This window comes from Sus scrofa, chromosome 1, assembly GCF_054392235.1.
Source record: "Sus scrofa isolate SSC_HxYL_T2T_F1_AM1 chromosome 1, Sscrofa_HxYL_maternal_Yorkshire_Landrace_v2.0, whole genome shotgun sequence".
Classification (NCBI taxonomy): Eukaryota; Metazoa; Chordata; class Mammalia; order Artiodactyla; family Suidae; genus Sus; species Sus scrofa.
Genome location: NC_139383.1, coordinates 44053519 through 44081229, shown reverse-complemented (window position 1 = coordinate 44081229; position 27711 = coordinate 44053519). Strand labels below are relative to the sequence as shown.

General features: G+C 40.7%; 1 protein-coding gene across 5 annotated transcripts in view; it reads left to right on the top strand.

Annotated features, from left to right (window-relative positions):
• The window catches only part of SLC35F1 (solute carrier family 35 member F1), a 476339-nt gene that overhangs the window by 51200 nt on the left and 397428 nt on the right, over positions 1-27711 (top strand). Inside the window, exons 1-2 of one of the 5 annotated variants that reach the window (XM_084958202.1) lie at positions 20665-20968; positions 21088-21350. The exons of 1 other annotated variant lie outside the window; for it this stretch is intronic. In XM_084958202.1, coding sequence (XP_084814328.1) covers positions 21178-21350 — 173 coding nt within the window. In that variant the 5' untranslated portion in view covers positions 20665-20968; positions 21088-21177. Of the gene's footprint in view, positions 1-20664; positions 21351-27711 lie in introns of those variants that run through there. 3 more of the 5 variants (XM_084958191.1, XM_084958196.1, XM_084958213.1) reach the window with 3 other exon arrangements.

Here is a 27711-nt window from a genome sequence, read left to right as displayed (position 1 = left end):
AATATAAACAGCAGCTTCACAGACATGCTAAATGTAGAAATGCATGGGGCACATTTTCCTCTGAGCACGTTATTGCCATCGTATCATTACAATCAGCAACGCTGTGTGTATGCTATTTGACCATGCATGCATTCTGGTTTATTTGGACAGTACTGGTTTATACCCATTGTTCTTATGACCCTGCCTGTTAGAGTTCATTTTCACTCTCAAATGTACCCTGGTATGGACAATAAATCATTTGGTTACCATGTGCATGGCACATTATGAAGCGCTTGGAGGCTAATCCAAGAAAAGCTGTGGCCCCTGGACTTAATGGGATTTATTTTTCTCCTTCATGGGCACAAGTGCCCCTGCTGTGTTCTAGAAGAGCAGGTGCCCAGGGGATGAGTTAAGGGTGGGGAAAGAGTATAATACCCAGTGCCTTGGCTTGCAAGGCTTAATAGGTGGGTGGGTAAGTTGGTTGAATTAAACACTTAACCACCCCAGAGCCTCTTGGATTTAGGTAAATGCTAAGAACTCTGCTGAAGATTCTGAGGAGTTTAATGAATACTATAGCCCAGTCAAAGAGAAGCTGTGTTCAACCTTATCATATTGGAAAGCCACCATGATGCAGTGTTTGGCTTGGAAGACTGGCTCGTATGTTGCCAGCAGCATGGCCAGTCCTTCTATTCAAGCTGAGAAGTGTAGAGTGAGTTCATTGTTGTTATTAACTTGATTAAAAAGTCCCAAGCATGTGCTTCCCAGAGTTAAACTACTGCTTAAACCTGTTGATGGACTAAGCATCCCTTTGCCACTTACCAGGCAAAGTAACCAATCAGCTGGGTCTCAAATAAAATTTATTGTTTGGGGATGTTTAAATTCCCAAAGTATCACACTGAAAATAAAGTTGGGATTATCTTTTAAAATGAGTAATCTATCCCTTAGATAAGACATATTACAGATAAAAGAAATAAGATTTGAAATCTAAGTAGGATCTTAGATTCTTAAATAGCACCTGGCTCCAAAGACAGTCAAAGTATAATGTATATTTATTTCTCTAAATTAATTCTCGCACCTCTCTGCTCAAAGGATCAGATATTAACATATCCGATCTCGGTAAAATAAGAAATAGGTATTACCATCTCTGTTTAGTTGAGAGGAAACAAAAAAATTTAGTGTCAAAATGTACATAGTCCTGGTGAAATAATGACATTTCGTTCAGTGTTACATTAAGGAAAATGGTTAATATTATTAAAATTTTACCTTTGGTGAGGATGAAAAATATATACATTGATATCAGGAGCTCAGAGCCAAAGCTAAGAAGGAAGATTAAAGAATTTTGTGGCAAATTTATTCTGAACCTCACTCTTACTTGAAATACCTTGGGTTTTGGTCAACTGAAAATAGCCAGAATCATTTCTCATTAAGAATCATTTATTGTTCAATCTAAAATACACATTGGTTCTGAGGTATTTATTAATTCATTCAGTGAAGATTTATTACCCACTTATCATGTGCCAGTCACCTTTCTGGGTGCAGGGAATGCTGAGGTGAACAAGACAAGTCAGTCCTTCCTGAGCTTGTGTGCCGACTAGAGACAGACATAAATATCAAGAAGCAGGGTGACTTCAGGCAGGCTAGGTGCTTTGGCCGATGGAGGAGAGGCTTCTATAAGCTCAGGGGTTTAGACTGAAAATTTCAGGATGGTGACATTTAAGCAAATATAAGGCCAGGGACAAAAAAAAAAAAAAAAAAAAGATGAGAAAAATCATCACCAGAATGAGGTGGAGTATTAGCGATGGTTTTTCTTTTGCCAGCTGCCTTCCTTCAATGCTGAATAACTTCTAACTTTCCCACAATTAGGCTGTTTGTTACTCTTCATTCATTTCTTAAATTGAGATCCTCTGTGACCCAACAACTCTTTGTGCGTGCGTGCATGCGTGTGTGTGTGTGTGTGTGTGTGTGTGTGTGTGTGTGTTTGATCTCATATAGAATCAGTTTGCCAATCCCAAATCAGTCTTCTCATGCTTTTCTCTGATGGCTGAAAACTTTAGCAGAATGTGTTCCTTTGTTTAGTCCTCTAAGTATGGTGACATTACATTGGCTTGCTTCCTTCATGGAAATTACCCAGGCACAGAGATGGTGGCACCAAGGCAGGCAGCTAGAGAGTCTGGCTGTGGTGAGAGCACTTTTGTCTCCTGGGGCATGGGCATCAATCATCATTACTGTCGCATCCTACAGTCACTGATTGTTTTTAGTTGTTGTTGTTATTGTTCCATATATTTTTTATTACCAAATAAATTTGAACATGAAAATCCATCATCTCATATAGATACAAAATTTAAAAAAGAGAAATTTTTTCCTTGTGATGAGAACTTGTGGGATTTTCTTTTAATAATTTTCATATATAACATACAGCAGTGTCAATTATACTACGTTGCACGTAATATTCCTAGTACTTATTCTTAACTGAAAGTTTGTATTTCTTGACTGCCTTCATCCAACTTCCCCTCCCCCATACCTCTTATAATCACAAATCTGATCTCTTTTTCTCCGAGTTTATTTGTTTTTTGTTTGTTTGTTTGTTTTTTGTCTTTCTGTCTTTTCTAGGGCCGTACCCTCAGCATATGGAGGTTCCCAGGCTAGGGGTCCAATCGGAGCTGTAGCCACCAGCCTATACCAGAGCCACAGCAATGCCAGATCCGAGCTGCGTCTGTGACCTACACCACAGCTCACAGCAACGCCGGATCCTTAACCCACTGAGCAAGGCCAGGGATGGAACCTGCAACCCCATGGTTCCTAATCAGATTCGTTAACCACCAAGCCATGAGGGGAACTCCATTTTTTTTTTTTTTGGTTTTTTGTTTGTTTGTTTGTTTTTCTTTTTTTTTGAAGTATAATTGACCTGCAATACTGTATTAGTTCCTGTTGTACAACATACTGATTTGATATTTCTCTACATTTCAAAATGATCATAAGTCTAGTTACCATCTGTCACTATATAAAGATATTACATAATTATTGACTCTGTTCCCCACCTTGTACATTGCATACGTGTGACTCATTTATTTCGCATCTGGAAGTTTGTACCTCTTGATCTTTCTCACCTCTTTCTCTCATCCCTCCACCCCTTTCTCCTCTGGCAACCTCCTATTAGTTCTTTGTGTCTATGACTATTTCTATTTTATGTTTGTTCCTTTATTTTGTTTTTAGAATTCACATATTAGTGAAGGCATACAGTATTTGTCTTTCTGTCTTATTTAATTTAGCATGATAACCTCTGGGTCCATCCATGTTGTTGCAAATGGCAGAATATTATTCTTTTTATTGCAGAATAATATTGCATTGTATCTGAATATCACATCTTCTTTATCCATCATCTATTGATGGGCACTTAGGTTGCTTCCATATCTTAGCCATTGTAAACAATGCTGCAGTGAACATCCAGGTGGATTTTCTGATTAGTGTTTCATTTTCTTTGGATAAATATCAAGGAGTGTAATTGCTGAATCATAAGGTAGTTTTATTTTTATTTTTTTGAGGAATCTCTATACTGTTTTCCATAACGGTTGCACTGATTTACATCCCACCAATAATGCAAGAGGGTCTCACCAACATTTGTTATTTGTTGTCTTTTTGATAATAGCCATCCTGGCAGGTATGAAGTAGTATCTCATTGTGTTTTTTATTTGCGGCTCCCTGATGACTAGTGATGTTGAGTAGCTTTTGTGTCTACTGGCCATTTATATGTATTCTTTGGAAAAATATCTAATCAGATTCTCCGTCCAGGTTTTAATCTGGTTGGGTTTTTTTATGTTGATTTGTGTGAGTTCTTTGTATATTTTGGGCATTAACTCCTTATTGGATATATAGCTTATAAATATCTTCTCCTATGAAAAGTAGGCAGCGTTTTCATTTTGTTGACAGTTTCCTTTGCTGTGCAAAAGCTTTTTAATGTGATGTAGTTCCATTTGTTTATTTTTGCATTATTTCTCTTGCCTTGGAAGACAAAAAAATATTGCTAAGACCAATGTCAAGGAGCATACTGTTATGTATTCTTCTAGAAGCTTTATGGTTTCAAGTGAGTTTTTTAAAAAACTACAGGAACCAGTCAATGAATTTGGTAAATTTATAGGATACGAAATTAATACACAGAAATGTGTTGCATTTCTATACACTAACAATGAACTATCAGAGAAATGAAGAAAACAATCCCATTCACAGCTGCATCAAAAAGAGTAAAATACTTAGGAATAAATCTAATCATATATATATGTTTTTTTTTTCCTATACTTGGAAACTCTAAGACACTGGATGAAAGAAATTGAAGATGACACAAACAGATGAAAAGATACACCACGTTCATGGAATAGAAGAATTAATATCATTAAAATGACCATACTACCAAGGCAATTTACAGAATCAATGCAATCCCTATCAAAATGACAATCAAATTTTTTTTTTTACAGAACTGGAACAAATAATTCTAAATTTGTGTGGAAACACAAAAGACCCTCAATGGCCCAAAAAATCTTGAGAAAGAAGAACAAAGCGGGAGGTATCATGCTCCCTGATTTCAAACTATACCACAAAGCTATGGTAATCAAAGCAGTGTGGTACTGACACAAAAACAGACATATTGATCAGTGAAGCAGAATAGAGAGACCAGAAATAAACCCACACTTATCTGACCAATTAATTTATGACAAAGGAGGCAACAACATACAATGGGGGAAAGCCAGCCTCTTTAATAAGTGGTGTTGGAAAAACTGAACAGCTCTATGCAAAAGAATCAAACTGAACTACTTTCTCACACTATATTAAAAATTCAGGAGTTCCCGTCGTGGCTCGGTGGTTAACGAACCTGACTAGGAACCATGAGGTTTTGGGTTCGATCCCTGGCCTCGATCTGTGGGTTAAGGATCTGGCAGTGCTGTGAGCTGTGGTGTAGGTCGCAGACACGGCTCGGATCTGGCATTGCTGTGGCTGTGGTGTAGGCTGGTGGCTACAGCTCCAATCAGACCCCTGGCCTGGGAACCTCCATATGCCATGGGTGAGGTCCTAAAAAGACAAAAATAAATAAATAAATTAATTAATTAAATTAAATTTAAAAAATAAAATAAAATAAAATAAAAATTCAAAATGTTCTATATTATTTTAATCTCCCTGTCTTAGTTGCTTTTCTTCTTCAATTAATCCTCCACACAGTTGCCTAGGGTTTTTCTGATTTTGTTTTTCCTTCCAGAGATGAAGTCTAATAGTTATCCAGGTTGTTCTGCACTCCCTACTTAAAATTTCACATTGACACACCTAGGTATGATTTACTAATTAGATTGGTTATATTTAGTGTATAAATATAAAACATGTTATTTTTTTACTTCTTTATCCCTGGCCTTTTAGTTTGTTTCAGCTTTATTCCTAATATTGTAAAGGACTTTTATGCAGATCTTCTTTGGTACCAGTGAGAGAGAAACTGATAACAAAATAATTTTGTTATACTTGAAGTGCACATTTTCAATTATAGAAATTGCTATAATACTCAAAGTGGTTGTACTAATTTATCCTTTCCCCAGTAGTTCATGAAAGTTCCTATACCCCTCCATCATCTCAATACTTGGATGATATTTTTGACAATTTGATGGAGGGAAATAGCATTTTAAAATGTTTTAGCTTGTCCCTCCCTGATTAAAATGAGGTCAAGGATCTAAAATGTTTATTTTAATAGAATTCCCTATTTATATCCTTTACGCATTTTTATTTTGTCCTTTTTCTTCTATTGATTTCTAAGAATCTGATATATATTAGATTAATAACTCTTAGAATGTCTTTTATTACATTGTGTATCACAGATATTTTCTATCTTTCTGAGACTGGTTTTTAAGTTTTTAATTGTGATATAATCAAACTTATTAGTTTCCTTTATGATTTGTGACTTTAGCGCTTTTCTAAGAAACCTTCCTTTGTTATAAAGTCATTAAGATATTTTCCCTTATTGTTTATAAAACATTTTAAGTTGTATTCTCATTTAGATTTTTAATTCATCTAAATTTTGTTTTTCTAAATGGTATGAGGAGAGGATCTAAAATGGTTTTTTGGATAGCCTTCATCTAAACATCTCTTGCTTTGCGTATAAGCCTGTTTTTTCCTTGAGAACATCTGTCAGCTAATAAGATCTCATGTATGCTGTTTCCGGAGTCTGTATTCTGTTCCACTGACCTATTTGAGTCTACCTGTGCCTGTTTACACTGATTTTTAACTTCTAAATTTATGGTTCTAACTTCATGCAGGTAATGAGAAACTGAGCCCGATATCCAGGCCCAGCTCTTGGCCTTCTTACTTTGGAACTCTAGTAAATATAAGAAGAAATATTTGATCTTGTATTTTATCTAGTATTTATATGTATTTGTGTGTACATGTGCATATCTCCATGTTAGCTTCACCTACTGTATTGAATGGAAATTCTGTCTATTCACGGCTAAGGAAACAAACAGTAGAAAATTTGCATGACTCTAGGTTACAGAGCAAGTTGTCTGCACACCGATCTCTTGGCATTTTCACTTTACTTTCCTGCTCCTGTGCTGTCTGCAATTGTTTCAACAAATTTAAGCCTTTTCATCTATGACTTTTCCTTTTCAAAACTAAAGCAATTCTAAAAACTTCTGGAGTTCTACACTGCGATCAGCTGTCCTTGAAATGTTGCCATAGAACTGCTAGGGGAGGGCAGAAGATCACAATAGACTTAGGATGGATTCCCCTTCATTTCAGACAGGGGAAGTATGTTTAACTTGCAAGCCTAATTTTGGAACAGAACAGTACTTGGCAAACACAAATACCTCCAGACTTCAGAATTCATATAGAACTCAAATATTAGCCATGTGCAAACTTAGCAGTTTTTTTATTACTCAATGAATTTATTACATTTATAGTTGTACAATGATCATCACAATCCAATTTTATAGGATTTCTATCCCACAACCCCAGCGCATCCCTCTACCCACCGAAGTATCTCCTTTGGAAACTGTAACTTTTTCAAAGTCTGTGAGTCAGTATTTGCTCTGCAAACAAACTTATCAGTTTGTTGGGATTTATATAGACAATATTTATAGCCCAGCCTCTCATGTAAAAAAAATATTAAAAATGATTTGATTAAATGTCAAATTCTGGACTTTCTCTTGCTAAGGAAGAGGCCAGTATCTGACATATTAAAATTGGAGTAAATGGTTGTTTTATGGTTCAGAAGCTAGAAGAAGAACATTATCAAAATGCTCTCATTCCATTATGCCTTGTCTATTCTTCCTTATTGCATTTGTAAACAGTTGGTTGCCTATTTGTGGTTATGTCATTACATTCAAACAATAATAATGCCTAGAAACTGTTTACATAACCAAATACTCTCAAAATTAAAGATCTTCATTGACAGAATGAATGTTTAAAGTAAGTTAATGTTGTAGGTTTAATTATAATTTTTGCTGAGAAGCAAGTAGAGGCAAAACAAACAAGCAAACACAATAGCTCCCTCCTGAATTCTAACCGAACTTTTCCATTGATGCTAGATGAATATCAGATATAAAACGGGAGGGATACTGTGCATTGCCGATATTATTTTTTTTCTGCTTTTATTTATTTTTTAAAGTATAGCTGTTTTACAATGTTGTGCCAATTTCTTCTCTATAGCAAAGTGATCCAATCATACATATATACATTCCCTTTCTTATATTATCTTCCATCACGGTCTATTCCAAGTGACTTGATATTATTTTTAAGCAGAAGAAATGACCCTGTCAAACATGCTTTCTAAATAATTCATGGGAATGTGATAATCACTTAACTAGATTTATTTCCTTAACTCTATCATCCACATTAATGAATGTATGATGTTGATTAAAATTAAAGGATCTAATTATGGTTGGGCAAACCACAAAAGTTACTTTTTAAGCCCAAATTCTCCAAATTTTTGCAGTAAGTATTATGTGTAATGAAGCTTTGTTATCTACTTGTGGATTCTCAAAGTAAATATCTTAAATTAAAAGCATACCTGTGCATTTTATGGGAAATTATCAAACCATTTACAAATATTTATTAAAATACAGTCACTGGAACTATATTCCTTTTTCTTTAATTTTTTTGGCCATGGTGTGCAGTGGCTTGATGTGGGATCTCAGTTCCCAGGCTAGAGGTTGAACCCAGGCTGCTGCAGTGAAGGAATCGAGTCGTAACCACTAGACAACCAGGGAACTCCCTGGAACTATATTTCAGTTGATTTAGTCTCAGAACCAAATTGCAGTGTATAACAAGGAGGTTTTTATTTATGGTCATTTGTCATGAATAAACATTAAAGTCTGATTAATGTTAGCCAGAGATAAAAGAATTCATTGATTGTCGGTATTTGTACAATATAAACATTTTTACTCATCCATGTAGTCTTCAGATATTAATGAAAATTGCTATTGGATCTGATATGGATGTTCTTTTTCTAGGAAAAACACATAATTATGGAAGAGAGCTCAAGTTTAAGATTCTTGGCTGTCATTGACTATTATTTGTTTTTTTCTTTTGGTGTTTTCAATGAAAAGAGAAAGAGATGTAAAGTAATGAAGTATGAATTTGTTAGTTGTCCCAAAGATACTTATTCAGTAATCACTGAGAAATAGTTTGGAGGCCTAAGAACTGTGTGAACATTTGATAAATTAATATTCTAAATTACTTCTCGGTAGCGTCATGGAATCCCAGTGGTTCAGCTTATCTCCTTTACTTTGGGACTGAGAGGCTTAGGTCCGTGTTCCTAATATTGAGAAGAGAGGGGCTTCATCTGCTTTCATGTTTGCAACAATTTACCAAGTCTTCACGGTGACATCTTTTCTGGAAAGAGTAAACCCTTATGCCGCACGACCACTCTCTATTCTAACAGTGCACTTTTTTCTACTTTGATTTCCCATCACCTGCTTTCAGAAATGTTTCTGCAGTTTATTAAAAAAGAGCAGCCACTTCCATGCCAGCCACCATTGTGATCAGATCCCCTTCCTGGGCGTTTTCCCCTCCTGTGGGTCCATGTGCAATTAACTGAGGTGATGCTGAGCCAGCAGCATCTTGGTGCACAGGGCAGACTGGACACACTCTGTCCACAGCCTCGCACAGACACCTGCTTTAGTGTCATTCTGAAGACCTGAAGTGAAGTGTTCCTCAGAATAAAGCTACAAAGTATTTCCATTATTCTATTGTACCCCTTTGCCTTCTTTTGGTTCTCCCACACATGTGTTTTCTCTAAAAGGTAACTGTTTGATACTTTGATTAATCTAAGTCCCAATTGGGCTTTACTGAACAAGAAGCTTTTTGACGAGGACAATGGGAACACTTTCCATTACTGTATCTGAAGAAAAAGAAAACTAACATAATAGAGTGGTGGTTCTATAGCATTAAAGGTCTACTTAACTCTTTTATTCGTTTCTTTCTGGAAATTCTAAAAGCAGAATTTTCTGCGCCTGGTTGGGGAGAAAAAGATGTGCGTGCGTGTGTGTGTGGGGGGGGGGAGAGAAATAAGATGAAACAGTTAAATAACTGGAGAAAAATTAAACCTCTTTTCTTTTCATCCTCCCCACTCCCCTTTCCCTAAACACATCCACACCAACGAACCCTGTGGACCAATCCTGAGTGCATTTCCGTAAAGATCTCGTTAGGCAGCAGAGCCAACATCTGGTTACAGTCTTTTGTCACCCAAAAGGCATTTGGTACTTGAAAAAGTCCATTTGAAAAGATCTGACTTTTCCTCTTAAAAAGAAAAAATCCAATTATTTAAAAAAATGGTGACACATTAGCAATTACAAATGCCCTCCCCCATGGGATCTGCCTGTCTGCCTGTTTAGAGACAGAAGCTTCCTCCACACTTGATTTGACTGCTTGAATGAAGTGGTCCTCCCACTGTCGCTTAGTTAGGCAACTGGTCTTTGGCTTATCTGTGTTGTCGAGGCGTTGTTGGCAAGTAAACAATGGTGACATAGGAAGGGGCTTGACACTTTGACAAGATGATCACACTCTTTGATACTGGTGAAACCCTACAGGGAAGAAAGTGTATTTTATAGAGTCTTTTGTGCAGAAAGCAGTGGCCGGGAGTGAGATATTTCAATAGATTGATGCTCAGTTATTGTATTTAGTGGACAGTAGCAGAGACATGGGGCAGTCTTATAACAGGAAAAGTTGTCCCATCAACACCAAAAGTGCTGCTGGAGAAAAACCCTGGGTCTAGTGTATACTGAGAAAGGAAGAAAGTCTTAAGTACTTCCAGAGTTTTCCATCTGACGGTTGTTCCTTCTTGTCATATGAAGCCTCTGTTACCCCCAGTTCCATCATGGGCCACTAGTTACCTTGCTTCTGGTCACTTTATGAAATTCCTGGACCTAGCCCCTTTCAGAGAATGTTACTACTTCTCCCTGGAACTAAGGCAAGGACCAACTCCACAGTGCCTTTTTACTTTATAATTCTACCCTGCTTTTATCTGGTTCTGCTGAGATTTTGGCATAACCAAAAGGAATGACATTGTAAAGAGGAAAATGTTTAAAACTTTACACTAGATATGACTTTCTCCATAGTATAAAAGGAGAAAAAGGGCTGAAGTTATTGATCTTGCTAACCTATTCTTAAGTCTGAGGTGCTCTATGGAGGTTCTCAGGCTAGGGGTTGAATCCGACCTGTAGCCGATGGCCTACACCACAGCCACAGCAATGCCAGATCCAAGCCTCATCTTTGACCTACACCACAGCTCACGGCAATGCTGACTCCTTAACCCACTGAACAAGGCCAGGGATCGAACCTGTGTCCTCATGGATATTAGATTCGTTTTCACTGCACCATGACAGGAATCCCCTAGAACACCCTCTTAATCTCTGCCACGTGACTCCATCTTTCAGAAACTTTGTGCTATACCTATGGAATTATCTTGCCCAAGGATCCATCACCTTCCTCAGCAGCACATTTTCTAAAGCCTGCGTAAGTCTATCTAGAATTACACACACACACACAAACACACACATGCATACATATACATATTTACATACACACATTTATATGTATATAATGTAGTATAGTGACAGTGTAGTATGGCATATATAGTATATACTATACCAAGTATATATATTTATGTGTGCAAGTGCATATACGACACATACTAGAGGTTTAATCAAGGCTCATTGAATGAATTAACGAATGAAGACCCCCTCCCCTCCATTAAAGACTTCTATTTTTACTTAAGACAGATTTGGTTTCTGTTGCTTGAGTGAATAATCCTGACTGAGACACCTTAGCTTCTGAGAAGAAGAATTCAATCCAAATCTACTATTTGCCAACCACAGACTTTGTTTTTGTTTTTGTCTTTTTAGGGCCGTACTCATGGCATATAGAGGTTCCCAGGCCAGGGGTTGAATTGGAGCTGTAGCTGCCAGCCTATATCACAGCCACAGCAACGCTGGATCCAAGCTACATCTGCAGCCTACACTACAGCTCACAACAATGCCAGATCCTTAATCCACTGAGTGAAGCCAGAGATTGAACCTGCGTCCTCATGGATACTAGTTGGGTTCGTTAACTGCTGAGCCATGATGGGAACTCCATGCCAACCACAGAATTTTTAAGTTATCTATCCCTGGTTCTTTTTTTTTTGGTCTTTTTTAGGGCCACACCCATGGCATATGGAGGTTCCTAGGCTAGGGGTCTAATCAGAGCTACAGCTGCCGGCCTACACCACAGCCACAGCAACGCCAGATCTGAGCCGTGTCTGTGACCTATACCACAGCTCACGGCAACGCTGGATCCTTAACCCACTGAGCAAGGCCAGGGATCGAACCCACAACCTCATGGTTCCTAGTCGGATTCGGTTCCACTGAACCATGACGGGAACTCCTATCCCTGGTTCTTGAGCACTAGTTAAAAGCCCTCAGAAGCACAGTTGGGTAATACTTCATTCCAGCCCCATTTCAGATGTTTAGCAGGCTTTCTTCTATTGCAGCTCTGCTGAACTGAAATGAGGTCTTCTCCTAACCCTGCTTTCTGACTTTCTAACATTCTGAGTAAATTGCATATGCCAGAACTTCAATCCCCGTGAATGCTGTCACCAGCAATACCTGACAGCCTAACCTTAAATCTTTATGAGGGCCAGTCCTCCACATCCGTCAACACTGATCTTTTATCCCTTCCCTCCTTGTGGCTGGGAGTGACCATCTCTGAGGGACATTAGAAAGAGATTCTGAGGGAGAAAGAGGTAAAGGAGGTTCTCCAATTTCTCAAGAAGCATCTCTTACATGGCAGATGGCAAAGTGCCCAGTCTTGACTGATGTTTTTCTGACCCAGTGATTAAACAGTGGGGAGTAGTACAGTTGTCTTGCTCCCTGTTATCATGTGGGTATCATAAGGCTTCTCTGTATAGTTAGTTTTATCTGTTGTACACTTAGAAGAAATGCCTCTCAAATTCTAAACATCAACTGAGTTATTTTTAGGCTGCAGCCTCAGATGTATATACATCGTTTTGTGGTTCTTTACAAATTGTTGGTGGAAATGTAGAGAGATCATGTTGGAACTGAAATTAAAATGTCCAAGGATTAATCATATACAAATTCTATTCCAAGTGTTTTTTTAAGGGCCTTTATCCAAATATGACATATAAACTCATGTATCAGTCAAACTAGAACTTGCATTCATATATTTCTTATTTTAATTATGTGATTCTCTAATTTGGGGGCATAGTCTCAAGCTCTGAGCTTTGACTCTTGTCAGTATTGGAACTTAAGTACCTCTATTACCAGTCCATCTATTCCTCAAGAAGGTTTTAACATTTCTCAAAGGCTCCCTGGTAAGTTGTCAGAATATGCCTGCTGCCTTGAGGCTCTCTGTTCACTGCTGGGCCATTATTTCCAATGATGGTGGTGGCTTTGGCATGACTTTGAGAGTTTGTCTGAAGCCTTATTGATGGCAGCCACAGCTTTCACTCTCTTCACTGATGACTGCTTTTAAAGTGCTTCTGTATTTATTTAGATTTAAGCTCTTTAAATGTGGGAGGCACACCCTCTACTTTGTAGGAAGCCTATAGACTGCATATACACTCTGGTGTCCTGCACAGAGGAAACACTTCACAGCTTTTGGTCTACTGATTACCATGAAGGTGGAGGTTGTCATGTGTCTTGTGGGAGGCTCCCAGACTAGTATTGAATCTTGACTCTTCAAGCCATTAGAAAATCGTGGCATGAATGGAGAAGGACTTTCTATATGTATTACATGTATTTATTGGCATTTTCTATGTTTGTAGCAGCACTTCTTATGTGCTGTCTCATATAATTTACTCTTTACTGCAGATGTAATTATTACATTTCTACTGACAGAAAAATTCAGGCTCAGAAGTGATTACATGGTCACAGTAAGTAGAACGACAAAAACTACATAAAATTACATTCTGGAAACTTACAAGGGAAAATCAGAGGATGTATATATATTTATGGGGGAAATTCTCAAAATAAGGTAAAGGTTAGGATATCTGTTTGCTGGGGATAGCCTGGGCTGGGGATGTAGTTGGCACTCAGTAGAGACCTGGGGTTCTAGAAACATAGACTTCAATAGCTGGCACAACTAATAGAGGCCTAACTTTTCTTCTCTTTTGTTATTTTCATTCTGAAGAAGCTACACCAGAGAATCTGCAGGGCAGCTTTAGGGAATTTAGAATTTCTCTGGTTACTTATCCTTTTACATCTCCCCATCATTATTGTTATTTTTTCTTTTTAGGGCTCCGCCTGTGGCATGTGGAAATTCCTGGGCCAGAGGTTGAATTGGAGCTGCAGCTGCAGGCCTATGCCACAGCCATAGCAACACCAGATCCAAGCTGCATCTGCCATCTACACTGAAGCTTGCAGCAATGCCAGATCATTAACCCATTGAGTGAGGCCTGGGATCGAACCCACATCCTCATAGAGACTACATCGGGTCCTTAATCTGCTGAGCTGCAATGGGAACTCCAACATCTCCGCATTATTAATCATGCTCAGGTTAGGTATCAGAAGCTCCTGTCAGAACATTAGCCTTATTCCTGATTATAGACAGCCATGCTTCCCCTACTAATTGAGGCTTTGTCCTATCCTTACCCTGCAGAAGAACCATAGCTAGTTCTGAATTTTCAGTTTAATTTTAGGAGTCTTCTCCTTGATGCCCTGTAGGTTGACAAGGCTAAGTCCCAGCAAATAGACTCTTATTTGTCTACTACAGCACTGTCCAATAGAACCTTCTGCAGCAATGGTATGTCCTATCTCTGTTCTGTCCAGTACTGTAACCACTAGCCACATGTGACTGTTGAACACTTGAAATGTGGCTAGTATGACTGAAGAACTGAAATATAATGTTACTTAATTTTAATTAACTTACAGTTGAATTTAAATAGCCTGAAGTAGCTAGTGGCTACCATGTTGGACAGCCCAGTGTGGCTATCTGGTCAAAAAAGTCACTAACTGGAGTTCCCATTGTGGCTCAGCAAGCTGTGGCATAGGTTGCAGATGCAGCTCAGATCTGGCACTGGTGTGGCAGTGGGGTAGGATGGCAGCGATAGCTCCAATTCGACCCCTAGCCTGGAAACTTCATATGCTGTTGGTGCGGCCCTAAAAAGAAAAAAAGAGAAAAAAAGGGCACTAGTCAATTTCAGGTCACGTGTCAGTCTGATTTTCCTACTGAATTCTTGTGTCAGCAGAGCTTTTTCGTCTGTACGATCATATGATTCCTTCCTGCTCTCACCTTGTTCACTTAATTTTCTCTCATCACTTGTTTATCAACATCCTACAGCGCTCACCTGTACCTTCTAGTAGGAATTTCAAAACAACTTTATTGGACAGTCTTTTCACAGAAGCATTCTTTTCCCCTTTCCCCCCATAATTGGAAAATAAAAATAATAGTTTGCATAAGGGTGTTTCTTTTCATGTTACTTATTAATATAAAGGAGTATCTCCCACAGTGTGGAGCATTTGCCCCCAGTGGCAGGAGAGACAGTTCTAGGTGGTACAGTGCCAAGCATTTACATAATTTTATTACTTGTTTTTATTTTAATGGCTATTGGGAAAATGTGATTAGCACTTCAAATATTGTGATTTCATAGATATTACTGCTTACCATGAATTAAAGTAGACATTTTATTTCAGAAAGAGAGTCATTTAAAACAATTAAGTAAATAGTAGTACAGGTGGTACGAAGATATAGCCAAACTTATTTATTTTAACAAATGGCTGAACTCTGGGAAATGCAGTTGTTAAATAAACTTTCTGCATCATTTCCATCCTATGCCACTTCCTCCACATTCTCTGATCCCCAGCCCACTGCTCATCACTTGCAAACATGAGGGGCACCTCTTCTCTATCAGGCCTTTGTTGCTTTGGTCACTTCTGCCAAGAATCCCCTTCTGCTCTCCATATGCACCAGCCTCCAGGTGAAATTCCACACAGCCATCAGGGCCAGATCAAATCCTCAGAGAAACCAGCCATGCCACCTGGTCCTCCTCCACTCTTTCATAAAGTGAATTGTACCTTCCTTCTCATCCTCATCACAGTTGTTCATTCTTCGGTAGCACTTATCATATGGTGATTTTTTTGGTTGTGTATGAATCTGTTTCACTCACTGGAATCAAGACAGGCACTGTCTTAATCACCTTTGTACTTTGTAGTCACAGAGCCTGGCACACGGTAAGTATTTATGAAATATTTATTAAGTAACAAACTCAGTTCTTAAATAACTTACTTATACCAAGGCAACTTTAAGCACCCAAACTTCCCCTTCCTCTCATATTCACTACATTTGCAGGTGACCTTGGCCACCCCAGGCTAGTAAATGCTCAGAAGGGTGAGTTCTGAGCATTTACTAGCCAAAGGGAAACAAATAGGTGTTTCCAATCTGTGAAGAAAAAACTGAAAAGCTTTCCAAAGCTAAACCAAAATAATTAAAAAAAAACCCTGTACCTCTACTACCAAAGAGTTTTTAAGATGAAAATTTAATTTATTCAAATAATGTAGGGTAAAATACTCAGCTTCATTTAAAAAGGGAGAGATCTTTTTGGTTTTAGTTATGAACGTTGTCAATGCTGATATCCTTCACCAAGTATTTGCTTAACTTTCCTTTTCATTTTGTCTGGTTAGCTGTATTGCAGATATACCGTTGCATAGTTCTTTGCTGTCAAGGTCAGATAATAAGATATATCCAGAGAATATCTGGATACAATAAATTTTCTATAAGCTTCCTTAGGTGATGAGTTCTTTACATATATCTAGGACAATAAAAATATACAAGATGGCCAGAGTTTATAGAAACAATTTCTTTTAACAACATTGCTTTCTAGAAAGTTCTTGGCCCTTTCTTAAAGTGTTTTCTATTTGGATAGGTAATATATTTGTTCAAGAGGGATTTCCTTTTATATTAGCTTTGCCCCTCCAACCTTAAATCTAATAGGTAAGGCCTTGTTCTAGGTATATATTCTTTTTTTTTTTTTTTTTTTGCTTTTTTAGGGCTCTACCCTATGGAGGTTCCCAATCTAAGGGTCGAATCTGAGCTACAGCTGCCAGCCTACACCACATCCACAGCAATGCGGGATCCAAGCTGCATCTGTGACTTTCACCACAGCTCACAGAAGTGCCAGACCCTTAACCCACTGAGCGAGGCCAGACGTCGAAACCACAACCTCATGGTTCCTAGTCAGATTTGTTTCTGTTGCGCCACGACAGGAATTCCCTATGTACATATTCTTGATTGTCTCTCATTTTGAGAAAGTGTAGGGCAAATTCCTAAGCCTATTCCTTCATTGTCTGTCAGTGATTAACAAACATTTATGACATGCCTGACACTGTGCTAAATGATGGGACAGAAGCTGAACAAGACAAGATACTGCAGTTAGTAAAGCTTCCAGTCTATAGAGAAACATATGGAAAATTGATGCTGTGTTGGTGTACACAGAGTGCTGTGCCTACACTGCGAGGGCATCTAATTGGGTTACAAGGTCAGGGAAAGCTTCCTGGGGGAAGTGTCTCTTGAGGTAGTTTTTGAACAATAAGTAGGTGTCAGCTGGATCAGGAAGGGAAGAAGACCATTAAGAATGAATGGTATGTGGGAAGGCCCAGAGGCATGAAACACCCCTGCGCAGTAGGGAAACTGAGTATTCTGCCCAGCTGTGCAAAGAATGTTCACACTGGGGAAGGAGAGAAAGTGAGGCTAAAGGGTTGGCAAATGACCAGAACATGAATGGGCCATCCTTCTACTAAGCAAAGGGATTTGAATTTTATCCTGAGAGCTGATGGAGCCGTTGAAGGGCTAACAGCAGGGAAGTGACAAGCCTAGGTGTGTTTTGGACAGAGCAGTCTGGAGGCTTGGTGGAGGGTGTATTGGAACAGGGCCAGACTGGGCGACTTGGGGACTGTGCGGTGAGTGAGGATATGCGCTGCAGTCATCTCTCAGGGCTCTGCTTGAGCACCTGGGTCAGAGCTGGGTGTCACAGCAGGAAAGGATGGGTGGGGTTTGTGACATAGTATTTTTCTCACATGTCTCTGGGACATCAAGTGTCAGGATTAGGGATCTGAAAGTTCTGAGAAGGAGGTAGAGATGAGAGAGCCATTGGTAGTAGCAAATGACAGCTAAAAGCAAATATGTGGACGACATTGCTCAGGAATCATGCACTGAATGAGAAAAGCAGAGAGACAAGGTCGAGTCTCAGGGCAAAACCAACAGTTATGAGGCAGCTGGTGATGCATTTCAACTAGGCTTATTGTTGCGATCACACATATACAAAAAATCTAATTGTTATGTTGTACACTTTAAACCAGTATAATGTTATATGTCAATTATATAAAACAATAAAAAGTTCTGAGCCCATGACATTCCAGAAAACTAGAAGAAATAATGAATTTAGGCAAAATTCTGACGTTTTTCCACTATGAGTCCAAAACATACTAAAACCAATTGTTGTTGTGCCACTAAACACATCTGGTCAGAGAGAGATAACCTGAGCAGCCAAGTATAACCCTGGAATCTACATGCTACCACTAAAAAACCACCTACAGATCCCCAGCCCATGGCCTTCATCCCTTTTCTATTTGTTTGTAGCTCATGGAGGACAGATTCTGAGGCCAAGGAGGCAGCAGGAAAAAGGGAAAGAGGCCTTCCCCACATTTTTTTCTGTTTAATTCCATGTCAGACACATCACTTGACCTTTGTGCCTTTAAATACCTGTTTCTCTGTCTTTCACATGCTCTTTAGCTCCTTTTTAGGAGATGCTCATTAAACAGAATTGAAGGGTAAGAAGAGATCTGATGTTGTATCCCTTTTACTATAAAGAATAATAGGACTTGAGATCGCTTTTAGTCTTTCCTTAACTGTGAAATTGAAATTCTACGTCTCTCATCTTGTTCTCTCCCATCTTGGGTTTTCTCCCTTCCTGACTCTGGAGATTTAGATTGTTTGCATTCAGTAGTCCCTCTAGAGGAATGACCAGGCACAAATGCTAACATTGAAGTGCAGACACAGCACCGAGGTGTGACGTGCCAAAAGCATTCAAAGGGAAGCGAGCCAAATGTGAAGAGGGCATTGAAGCAACCAGTCATTCAAGGCAGATACCTGAAATTACCCTAAATGTTATTTTAATAGAGAGACTCCTACCATGATTTGCTGCCAGCTTCAGCTGAAATGCATTTTATTCATGTCTCCTACATTTGGTGGATCCTCCAAGGGCAAACTTATTATGAACTATTAGAATCTTAATGCCCCTGAGGTTACCATCCTTGGTCCTGTTTGTAATAATTCTTCAGTGCATCCTGCACAAATCTGAGGTGGAAGAATCTGAGAATGAAAGGTTGTTGAGAAAGATTTATATTAATTATTATAAAAGGGAAAATGTTCTAATTTAGGTTAATTTTTGGTAGAAAAAGATCTCAGGGATATTTTAGGTGGTAACTGGTTTTACATAAATTGAAATACAGATTGGAGGATTTTTTTTTTTTTTTTGGACATCTATTTTCCTCAAATGTTCAATGATTAAAAAAAAAAAAAAAAAGGCTCCCAATGTTGTTGAAGGAATGGGAACTTCTTAACCAAACAATGAATCTCATCTTTTATCTTCCTCTCGCCCTTTCACACTCTGTTAATCAGACACAATACATTCCTTTTTATTTTTTTTAACGACCACACCTGTGGGTAATGGAAGTTACTGAGCCAGGGACTGAATCTGAGCCTGGGATGGATCGCACACCTTCTGCAGCCACCTGAGCTGCTGCAATTGGATTCTTAACCCACTGTGCCAAGGTAGGAACTCCAGTCCATTCCTTTCATGAGTGTTACTTTCTCCTCAACCCCCCTTCTCTGTGGCAAATCTTATCACCAGCATTTTTTATTTGCTGGTTTTCAGTGCATTTGGATTCAGCGGTGGTATCATCAGTGACTTTCTGTAGGCATACCTACCTATTAAACATATTTAGGGCAAATAATTCCACATACTCCATTGATATGGAAACATTTTAAACCTGTGTATCATTTTTCACTGTAGAATGCCTATCCATACAATCTAGATAAAAGAAAATGTGAAAAATATAGCTTCCTTAAAAGTCAATTATTAACTAGGATCTGGATCAATAGGTCTAAGAAATGCCTGGGACAGAGAATCCGTTTCATTTGGAAGAGATATGATGTTCAGGAGTTCCTATTGTGGCTCAGCGAGTTACCAACCTGAAAAGTATCCATTGGGATGCTGGTTCAATCCCTGGCCTCACTAGTGGGTTAAGGATCCCGCTTGCAGTGAGCTGTGGGCAGTGAGCTATGATGTCAGTCGCAGACGATGCCCTTGCAGCTCGGATTGGATCCCTAGCCTGGGAACTTCCGTATGCCGCAGATGCTGCCCTAAAAAGAAAAACAAAAAAAGATGTTCATGTCTAAGATTTCTGACATAGATACACACGGTGTCTTCCCTTTTGAGAGCAGAGATCTCTGGTCCTAGCACCACTGAAGAGGCCGTCAGGGCCCCCTGCTGGGTGGTTTACCTCATTTACCTCATAGGACACCACAGGGAGAAACACATGAATAGCTCCTTTGCACAAAGGAGAATGTGTCTTAGAATTGAAGTAAATTGCTTAGGGAGTCTCTGCTAATAAGTTTTAGAGGCACGATTGGAACTCTAATTTGCCTACATTCCTTTCACAGCGCTATGAAAACGAGACGTTGAGTTGGTCTGATAGGGTCTTTCCACTTCCCAGAATGATTTCTTTGTGAGAGGCTGTTTCTCCTCGAATTTTCTCCAGGCGCATTTTGGTGACTGTAGGTTTAATATGTAGGATACTCGAGTTTGGGTTTGTAAGCCTGGGCAGCACCCGTCCCAGCGTCCAGTCGCTGTCCGGGTACGGTGGTGCTAGTTTCCGCGGCGTCTCGGCAGGGAGTCCCTGCCAACTAAGGGGGAGGACCTGTTCTTAACCGCACGGGGCGGTGCGAGGGGCGGGGGGGCAGAAAAGCCCACAAGAGACTAGAAAAACCCAAATAAAACAAAAACAATCACCACCACCTAGTCGGTGGGCCTCTGGTGGACTCGGGACCGGAGGGTTGGGGCCTCAGGGCACCTCGGGAGCGCCCTCTGGCGGGAGCAGAGCGCGCGTCCCCCGCCCGGCCCCACCTCTTCGCCGCCGCGGCGCCCCCGCCCGGCTCTCCGGGTTCACTCTCGGTCTCTCACTCAGTGAGACACAGACGGCAGCTTTCCGAGCGAGCTGGGGACGGGCTGAGGCGGCGCCAGCACAACTGCCGCTGCTCGCCCGGAGCAAACCTAGGCACTGGGAGAGAAGGGGAAGCCCGGAGCCCCATCCTTTCTCTTCGTGAGGGTCTCCCGAGCCGACGGGCCGCTCGGCGCCCCCGCGCGACACCCTTCACAGCCACTTCGCGGGGCGTGCCAGGACTTGGGGACGCGGCTCGAGAAGAGCCCGGGCGGGAGGCGGCGGCGGCAGCGGCGGCGAGGGGGTGCGTGGTCTGGGACTGGAGAGGAGTGAGTGGCCGGCTGGGTGGCGGCGGCGGCCGTAGCCGCGGGTGCCTCCCCACCTCGCCGCTTGGCCAGCAGCACCGCCTCCCCGGGCCGCGGCCGCCTAGCCGGGTCCTCCGCGCGTTCCCGGGCCCGGAGCCGGCGCACGATGCGTCCGGCCGCCTTCTGATCGCCGCCGCGCCGCCGCCTCCGCCAAGATGATCCCCCCAGAGCCGCAGCAGCAGCAGCTGCAGCCGCCGCCGCCGGCCCCGCCGAACCATGTGGTGACCACCATCGAGAACCTGCCGGCTGAGGGCAGCGGCGGCGGCGGAAGCCTCTCTGCCTCCTCCCGGGCCGGCGTGCGCCAGAGGATCCGCAAAGTGCTGAACAGGTGAGCTGCGGCGGGGGCGCGGGGCCGGGAGATCTCTCTGTCCCCCGGGCGGAGCCGAGGCCCTTTGGGACGGAGTCGCGGCCGGGGACCCTGAGGAGAGCGGGCGACAACGCGCCCGGCGCTGGCGAAGAGGCCGTGGCAGCTTTGTCCCGGAGCAGGGAGCCCTGGAGCGCCGGGCTCGGGCTGGTCCGAGGCGGGAGTTCGGCGAGAGGCGGGGTCCTGCACGCCTGGCTGCTGTGTGTCACACCCTCGTACACGCGTTGTTGCCTTACTTCCCTTCCCCACTCGGGCCCTAGCTTTGCGCTCGAGGACCAGAGGAGACCTAGAGGTGGCGGGGGCGGAGGCGGGAAGGCGCGGGACTGCGGGGATGGCGTGTAAGTCACCGGCCTCGCACTCCGCCCGGAGGTCTCTGACTGCTTGGTTTGGAGATGGGGTCGCGGCAACAGCCCTGGCCGGCAGGCGGGGGACCGACCCACTTCTCCCACCAGACGCTCCAGTTGCCACTCCGACTCTTCTAGCTGCGAGCAGGGAAGGGGAAGCTGGAGGCCCGGGTCAGATTCACGCAAAGTGCAGAAATGTTGCGGGAATGTTGTGAGGAGAAGGTGCCCGGCTATTCCAAAGCCAGAACGCAGGTCGCCGGCGCCTCGGGTGCTGGAATCTGCGCAGTGGATGGATCAAGGACGAGGCGTTTAGGATGAGAATCCGGGTTTATGTGAAGATAGGGGGCCCCCGGCCCCCTTGAACCGGCTGTGATACGAAAGGGACTTTTTTCTACTTGAGTAACTTGAAAAGGTTGAAGAGCTGACACTTAAAAAATAGAGAACTGGTTGTGTGTGTTTCTCTTTGGGTGCGTGTGTGCTTTTCAATGCATCTGTCAGGGGTAACTCCTAAGGTTGCACTGTTCATACAGGTTTCTGTGTGGCACTGTTTTGGGTAGCCAAGACTCCCAAGGAATTCACCTCGAGCTCTTTGGGGCTTAAAGCTCTAGTGGGAGCACAAAATACGTGCAGAAATAGAAGCATGAAAAGCTCCTTATTTTCGGAGTGTGGTTTAATTTGGTTATATGAGTCCCATTCAAGAGTCCCTTGTAAAGACTTAACGTGCGTATTAGCTTACTTGTGGGTACTTCTGTGTGTTTCCATTTATTATCAAACAAGAAGAAATTCACTCTGAAGTGAGACACGAGTTGGTAATAGAAACTCAAGCCTTTTCTTTGATTTGTAGCTTAGAATAGCACCTTCGAAAATACTATGTTTGAAAGATACAGAGTAGAATAAGTCAAGAAGATGCTGGCTCAGTACATATTATGTGGTCTTCTTATTCTTTATGAGTACCTGTGATTTTTTTGAATTGTAAATGCCTTGGCATTGGGGGAGTTAAAATTTTATGAGAATATGTTAATTATTAAATTCCCTCATCAAACTAGGAAAAAGCTGGTACCATAGTTCATTTATCTTGGCTTGATTATAAGTTATTATTGATTCTGTGCAGGTTATTTCGTGAATCTTAGGATCCAGAATAATAAGATTACTGAGGTGGGAGTGGGGGCACTTGGTTTGTCATCCTTTCTCTGCTGCTAACTAACCACATGGCTTGGGGCAGAGCTGTTCATCTCCTTGACTCTTGGTTTCTTCACTTGTAAAATGTATTCTATAATACTTAATTTTAGTCTTTTGTCCTGAGTTTGAGAATTAGATGAAGTAATACTGACAGAAACACTGGGAAAAGTATAAAGCTTTGCAGAAATTCATTTATTCAACTGAATTCTGTTGTTTAAGGGGGAAAGGTGACGTGGGAACATCATAAGCAAATTCAGTGAACTCATGGTACATCATGGGTAGAACTTTGTGTTTTACTAGCCTTCAGTGATGTGTGACATGAGTGGTACTATTCCTAATTTATAGAGGAACTTAACAGTGAAGAGTTGGGTCAATGACATTTCATGGCAGATACATCTGTGAATGGAACCCCTAGGGTTATAGCCTTTATAGACTTCAACAGAAGCATTTGGTTGTCTTTCATAGTTCTTCAGAATTTTCTGTGTAATATTCTGTATTGAGTAACTAGTGTTTCCTCATCCTTAAATGATAAGAAGCAAATATTTCTTTTGAGAAGGTGCCTCTGGTAAGCAGTTTGAAAAAAAAAACAACAATAAATATAAAAATACTGGTGGAATAATTTCCATAGCAGGCTGATGGGCTTGGCCTTTGCTCCATGAATACATCATGAGGAATGAGCATTAGTAGTGGCTGCTGAATGATTGGGCTCTAAGTAAAAGCAAGAGCACTGGGGTGGCGGTGGGAGGCAATTTCAGAGTTCCTGTGCCTGCATGTAGGTGTGGCTCCCCTCTGGTTTGAACCCTCCAGATGTGTTGGACTAGTCAGTAAATGCTGTAAGGCTGGCCCACTGGGTGCCACATCATAAGCATATTTGTTCATTTTCTAAAAGATCATATTTTCCTTCTTTTTCTACTCTTCCTCTTCTTCTTTCCTTAGTACTTCTCTTTGCTTTATTTGCATCTGTCATTTCAACAAATTGTCTTTAGGGCTTTAGTTGTTTCCATTCATCTACTGCTGTCATGTAGCAGCTTAATGGCTAGCAGGGTGATGTTGCAAATCTAGAAGTTTGGAGCCAATCTGAAAAAATATTCTTCTAACTTTTGCCATGCAGATATACTGTTGGCAGCGTTCTCTTGCTGTGAGCTGACCAGTAGAGCCTCCTCAGTGGCTGAATGGGGCATTGCACCACTGGTAGTTATTCTTAACATCCCCCTGGGCCAAAGGGGCAGTGCTGAGACTGAAGGTGGTGCAATGGCATGAGGAGTGTTAGAGTGTGAGCAAGCCTGGTGAACTGCCTGCTACTGGTCACAGTCTGTGATAATAGGTACCTGCCAACCCAGAGGCAGAAATGCAAACATATGTGCTATCTATATCCTGTCTACCTCGAGATAGGTAAAGAGAGAAGTACTGATTAATAATTAAAGGCCCTTGCTCTCAAGAAGCTTAGAATGAAAATGCAGGGTTACCTTAATTAAATCTGCCTTACATTGTCCTGTGTCATTTTATTTCCTCAATGTAACTCTGTATCCTTTCCCTTTCCTTAAAGCCTTGTAGAGTTGGATTGTTGCATTTTATATATGACAGGCCATCACACTGATTGACTACTCCACATAAAACAGTTAGATTAGAATGTAATAGTATCCATGATTTTGGTGAAAGGAGAGGTGCCAGGTAATTTTTTTTTAACCAGTTAATGGGTTGTGTCACATTCTTCTCCCCTGTCCTATTCAAAATTGGTTTGGCAGAAGGATGCAAAATATACAAGATGATTTAGATGCTGGGATAAATGTCTCTTCCTTATTTCCCAGAGATTTAGAATAAGGTATTGTTCAAATAAGGAGAAATTCTGGCAAACTCCTCCTCACTTAATTTCTTGAGTATGAGTTAGTATTTATTACCCTGTCACAGGCAAGCAAGATATGAAAAAAAAAAAAAAAAAAAAGAAACTACTTCAAGGGCAACAGTTGATGACCCTTTCACAGAAACTGCTGATACTGGAAGATTTCTTTGAAACATATAGGAGTAGTATCTAAAGGTTTTCTCCTCTAAAATGACTACTTAATGAAATGTTGGTGAAAAGCTAGTGATAGTTTACTTTGTGTTTTCCATGTGTGCTGTTTTATCTTTCCATGAATTTCCAGTTTTGACCCACTTTCTTCCCAATAAGAGATGCATTGGGTTGTCTCAAATTATAGAGGAGTTTCTGTCTTTTTGAGTCTTGTGATGGGGATCACATTAGAATGGAACCAGGAGTGTAACCTGGGTCATCCATTCATTGGATTTGAAACTAACTGACTTCTAACTTATATTTTGATTTAGTTCATTAATTTTCAGATTTCTGAAATTTTTTTGAATTGAAAACTAAAGATCATTAACAAGGATACATAGAGTTAGTAGCAAGCCTACATAAAATCAGTGTATATGTGGGAAGTTTCCATATATATGGGACATTATGGATATATAGCTTTTCTGAGTTATTAAATAAGGTGGACAGAACATGGTGAACCAACAGAATGGCTGACAGGAATGGGATATTCTTGAATTAAGTATTAGGTACAGTTGATAAACACATATATTATCATTTAGGTTTTTTTTTTTTTAATCAAATGGGAAGGCTTTTGTAAAAAAATTGATAGTGAGGCTCTTCCTCAAACTGCTCCTTCTAACAGATGTCACAATGAAAGGGGAAGGCCCACTAACTAGTAATGAGGATAATTGGTACAAAATATTCCAAATGAAACAGGGTGATATGATTAAAAACAGACATTTCTAAGATCAGTAGTAAACAAAAGATGTCTGAAGGATGCATTTTTTTTTAACTAAAGGACAAAGTTATACAAATAGAAGATCATCCAGTATATATATTTTTTCTTGCACAGAGCTTGGAGACATGTTCATATTAAAGGAATGTTTAGTTTACCTCGGATAAAGGTGGTACATTTTCAAGGAAGTACTGTGTAAGGAAATGGACCTATCATCATGTAATTTTTCTTAGACCTTTTACTCTCTCAAGATCCTTAAGTTCCTCAGGGCCATAATAAAAGATGTCTTTTTTTTTTCTTTTTTTTTAACTGTATACTGCTATAGATATGGATGGTATAGGAAATTGAGTCAGCTGCTTGTATAGTTCTAAAGTTACTTAATGCAGGAGCTGATTTATTATTTAATTGCTATTTCTCATAAAAGTAGAATGCAGCATGTGTAAGTACTACTGCCAGGTTTTAATTTAGCTTTCTCATTCATTTGAGTTCAGGCCAATGAGCATTCACCGTACCTTGTTCAAACACATTAATTCTTGATTATGTTTCTAAAAAAGTATACTTAGGAAGTCAACTCCAGTGGACACATGGAAAAATACCCCATAATATTTGACATGTTTCTTGCCTGTGGCATGAGCATATACAAATACACATTCATCTTTTTTTCTTTTTTTAAGGGTCAAATCCCCATCAAATAAAATTTACCATCCTAACCACTTTTTTTTTTGGCTGCCCCTACAACATGTGGAAATTCTGGGGCCAGGGATTGAACCTGAGCCATAGCAGCAACCTGTGCCGGCAGTGACAATGCTGGTCCTTAAACTGCTGAGCCAACAGGGAACTCCTTGACCACTTTTAAGTGTACAGTGTAGTAGTGCTAACTGTACGCACATTGTTATGCAGCAGATCTCTAGAATTTTTCATCTTGCAAAACCTAAACTCTGTATCCATTGAACAACAACTTATTTTTTTTTTTATCTTTTGTCCTTTTAGGGCCGCACCAGCAGCACATGGAGGTTCCCAGGCTAGGGATTGAATTGGAGCTATAGCTGCCGATCTACACCAGAGCCACAGCATTGCCAGATCCGAGCCGTGTCTGCGACCTACACCACAACTCACGGCAAGGCTGGATCCTTAACTCACTGAGAGAGGCCAGGGATCGAACCTGAAACCTCATGGTTCCTAGTCAGATTCATTTCCGCTGTGCTTCAACAGAAACTCCGAACAACAACTCCTTTTTTCCCTTCTCCACTGACCTTGGTAATCAGCATTCTTCTTTCTGCTTCTAAGAGTTGATTATTGATTTTTTGATACCTCATCTAAATGGAATCATATGGTGTTTGTCCTATTGTGATTGACTTATTTTATTTAGCATAATGTCCTCAAGATTCATCCACATTGTTACAAGGGGCAGAATTTCCTAAGGCTAAATAATATTCTGTTGTATATATGTAAACACCACATTTTCTTTAATCAATTTATATGTTATGGACATTTAGTTTGCTTCCATCTCTTGGCTTTTGTGACTAAAGCTGCAATAAAGATGAATGTGTAAATATCTCCTCAAGATCCTGTTTTCAATTATTTTGGGCTGTATACCCAGAAGTGGGCTTGCTTAATCATATGGTATTTCTATTTTTAATTTTTTAAGGAAACCCCATACCATTTTTCATAGCAGTGGCACCGTTTTGCATTTTCATTAACAGTGCACAAGGGGCCCAGTATCTTCACATTTTAGCCAACACTGTTTGTTTTTTTTGTCTTTTTTAGGTCCACATTGTGGCATATGGGAGTTCCCAGGCTCGGGGTCAAATTGGAGCTGTAGCCGCCAGCCTACGCCACAGCTACAGCAACATGGGATCTGAATTTGCATCTGCGACTTATACCGCAGCTCACAGCAACACCAGATCCTTAAGCCACTGATTGAGGCCAGGGATCGAACCTGCGTCCTCATGGATACTAGTCAGATTCGTTTCCGCTGAGCCATGAATGGAACTCTTGGTTGTTGATAGTGGCCATCCTGATGGGTATGAAGCGATATTT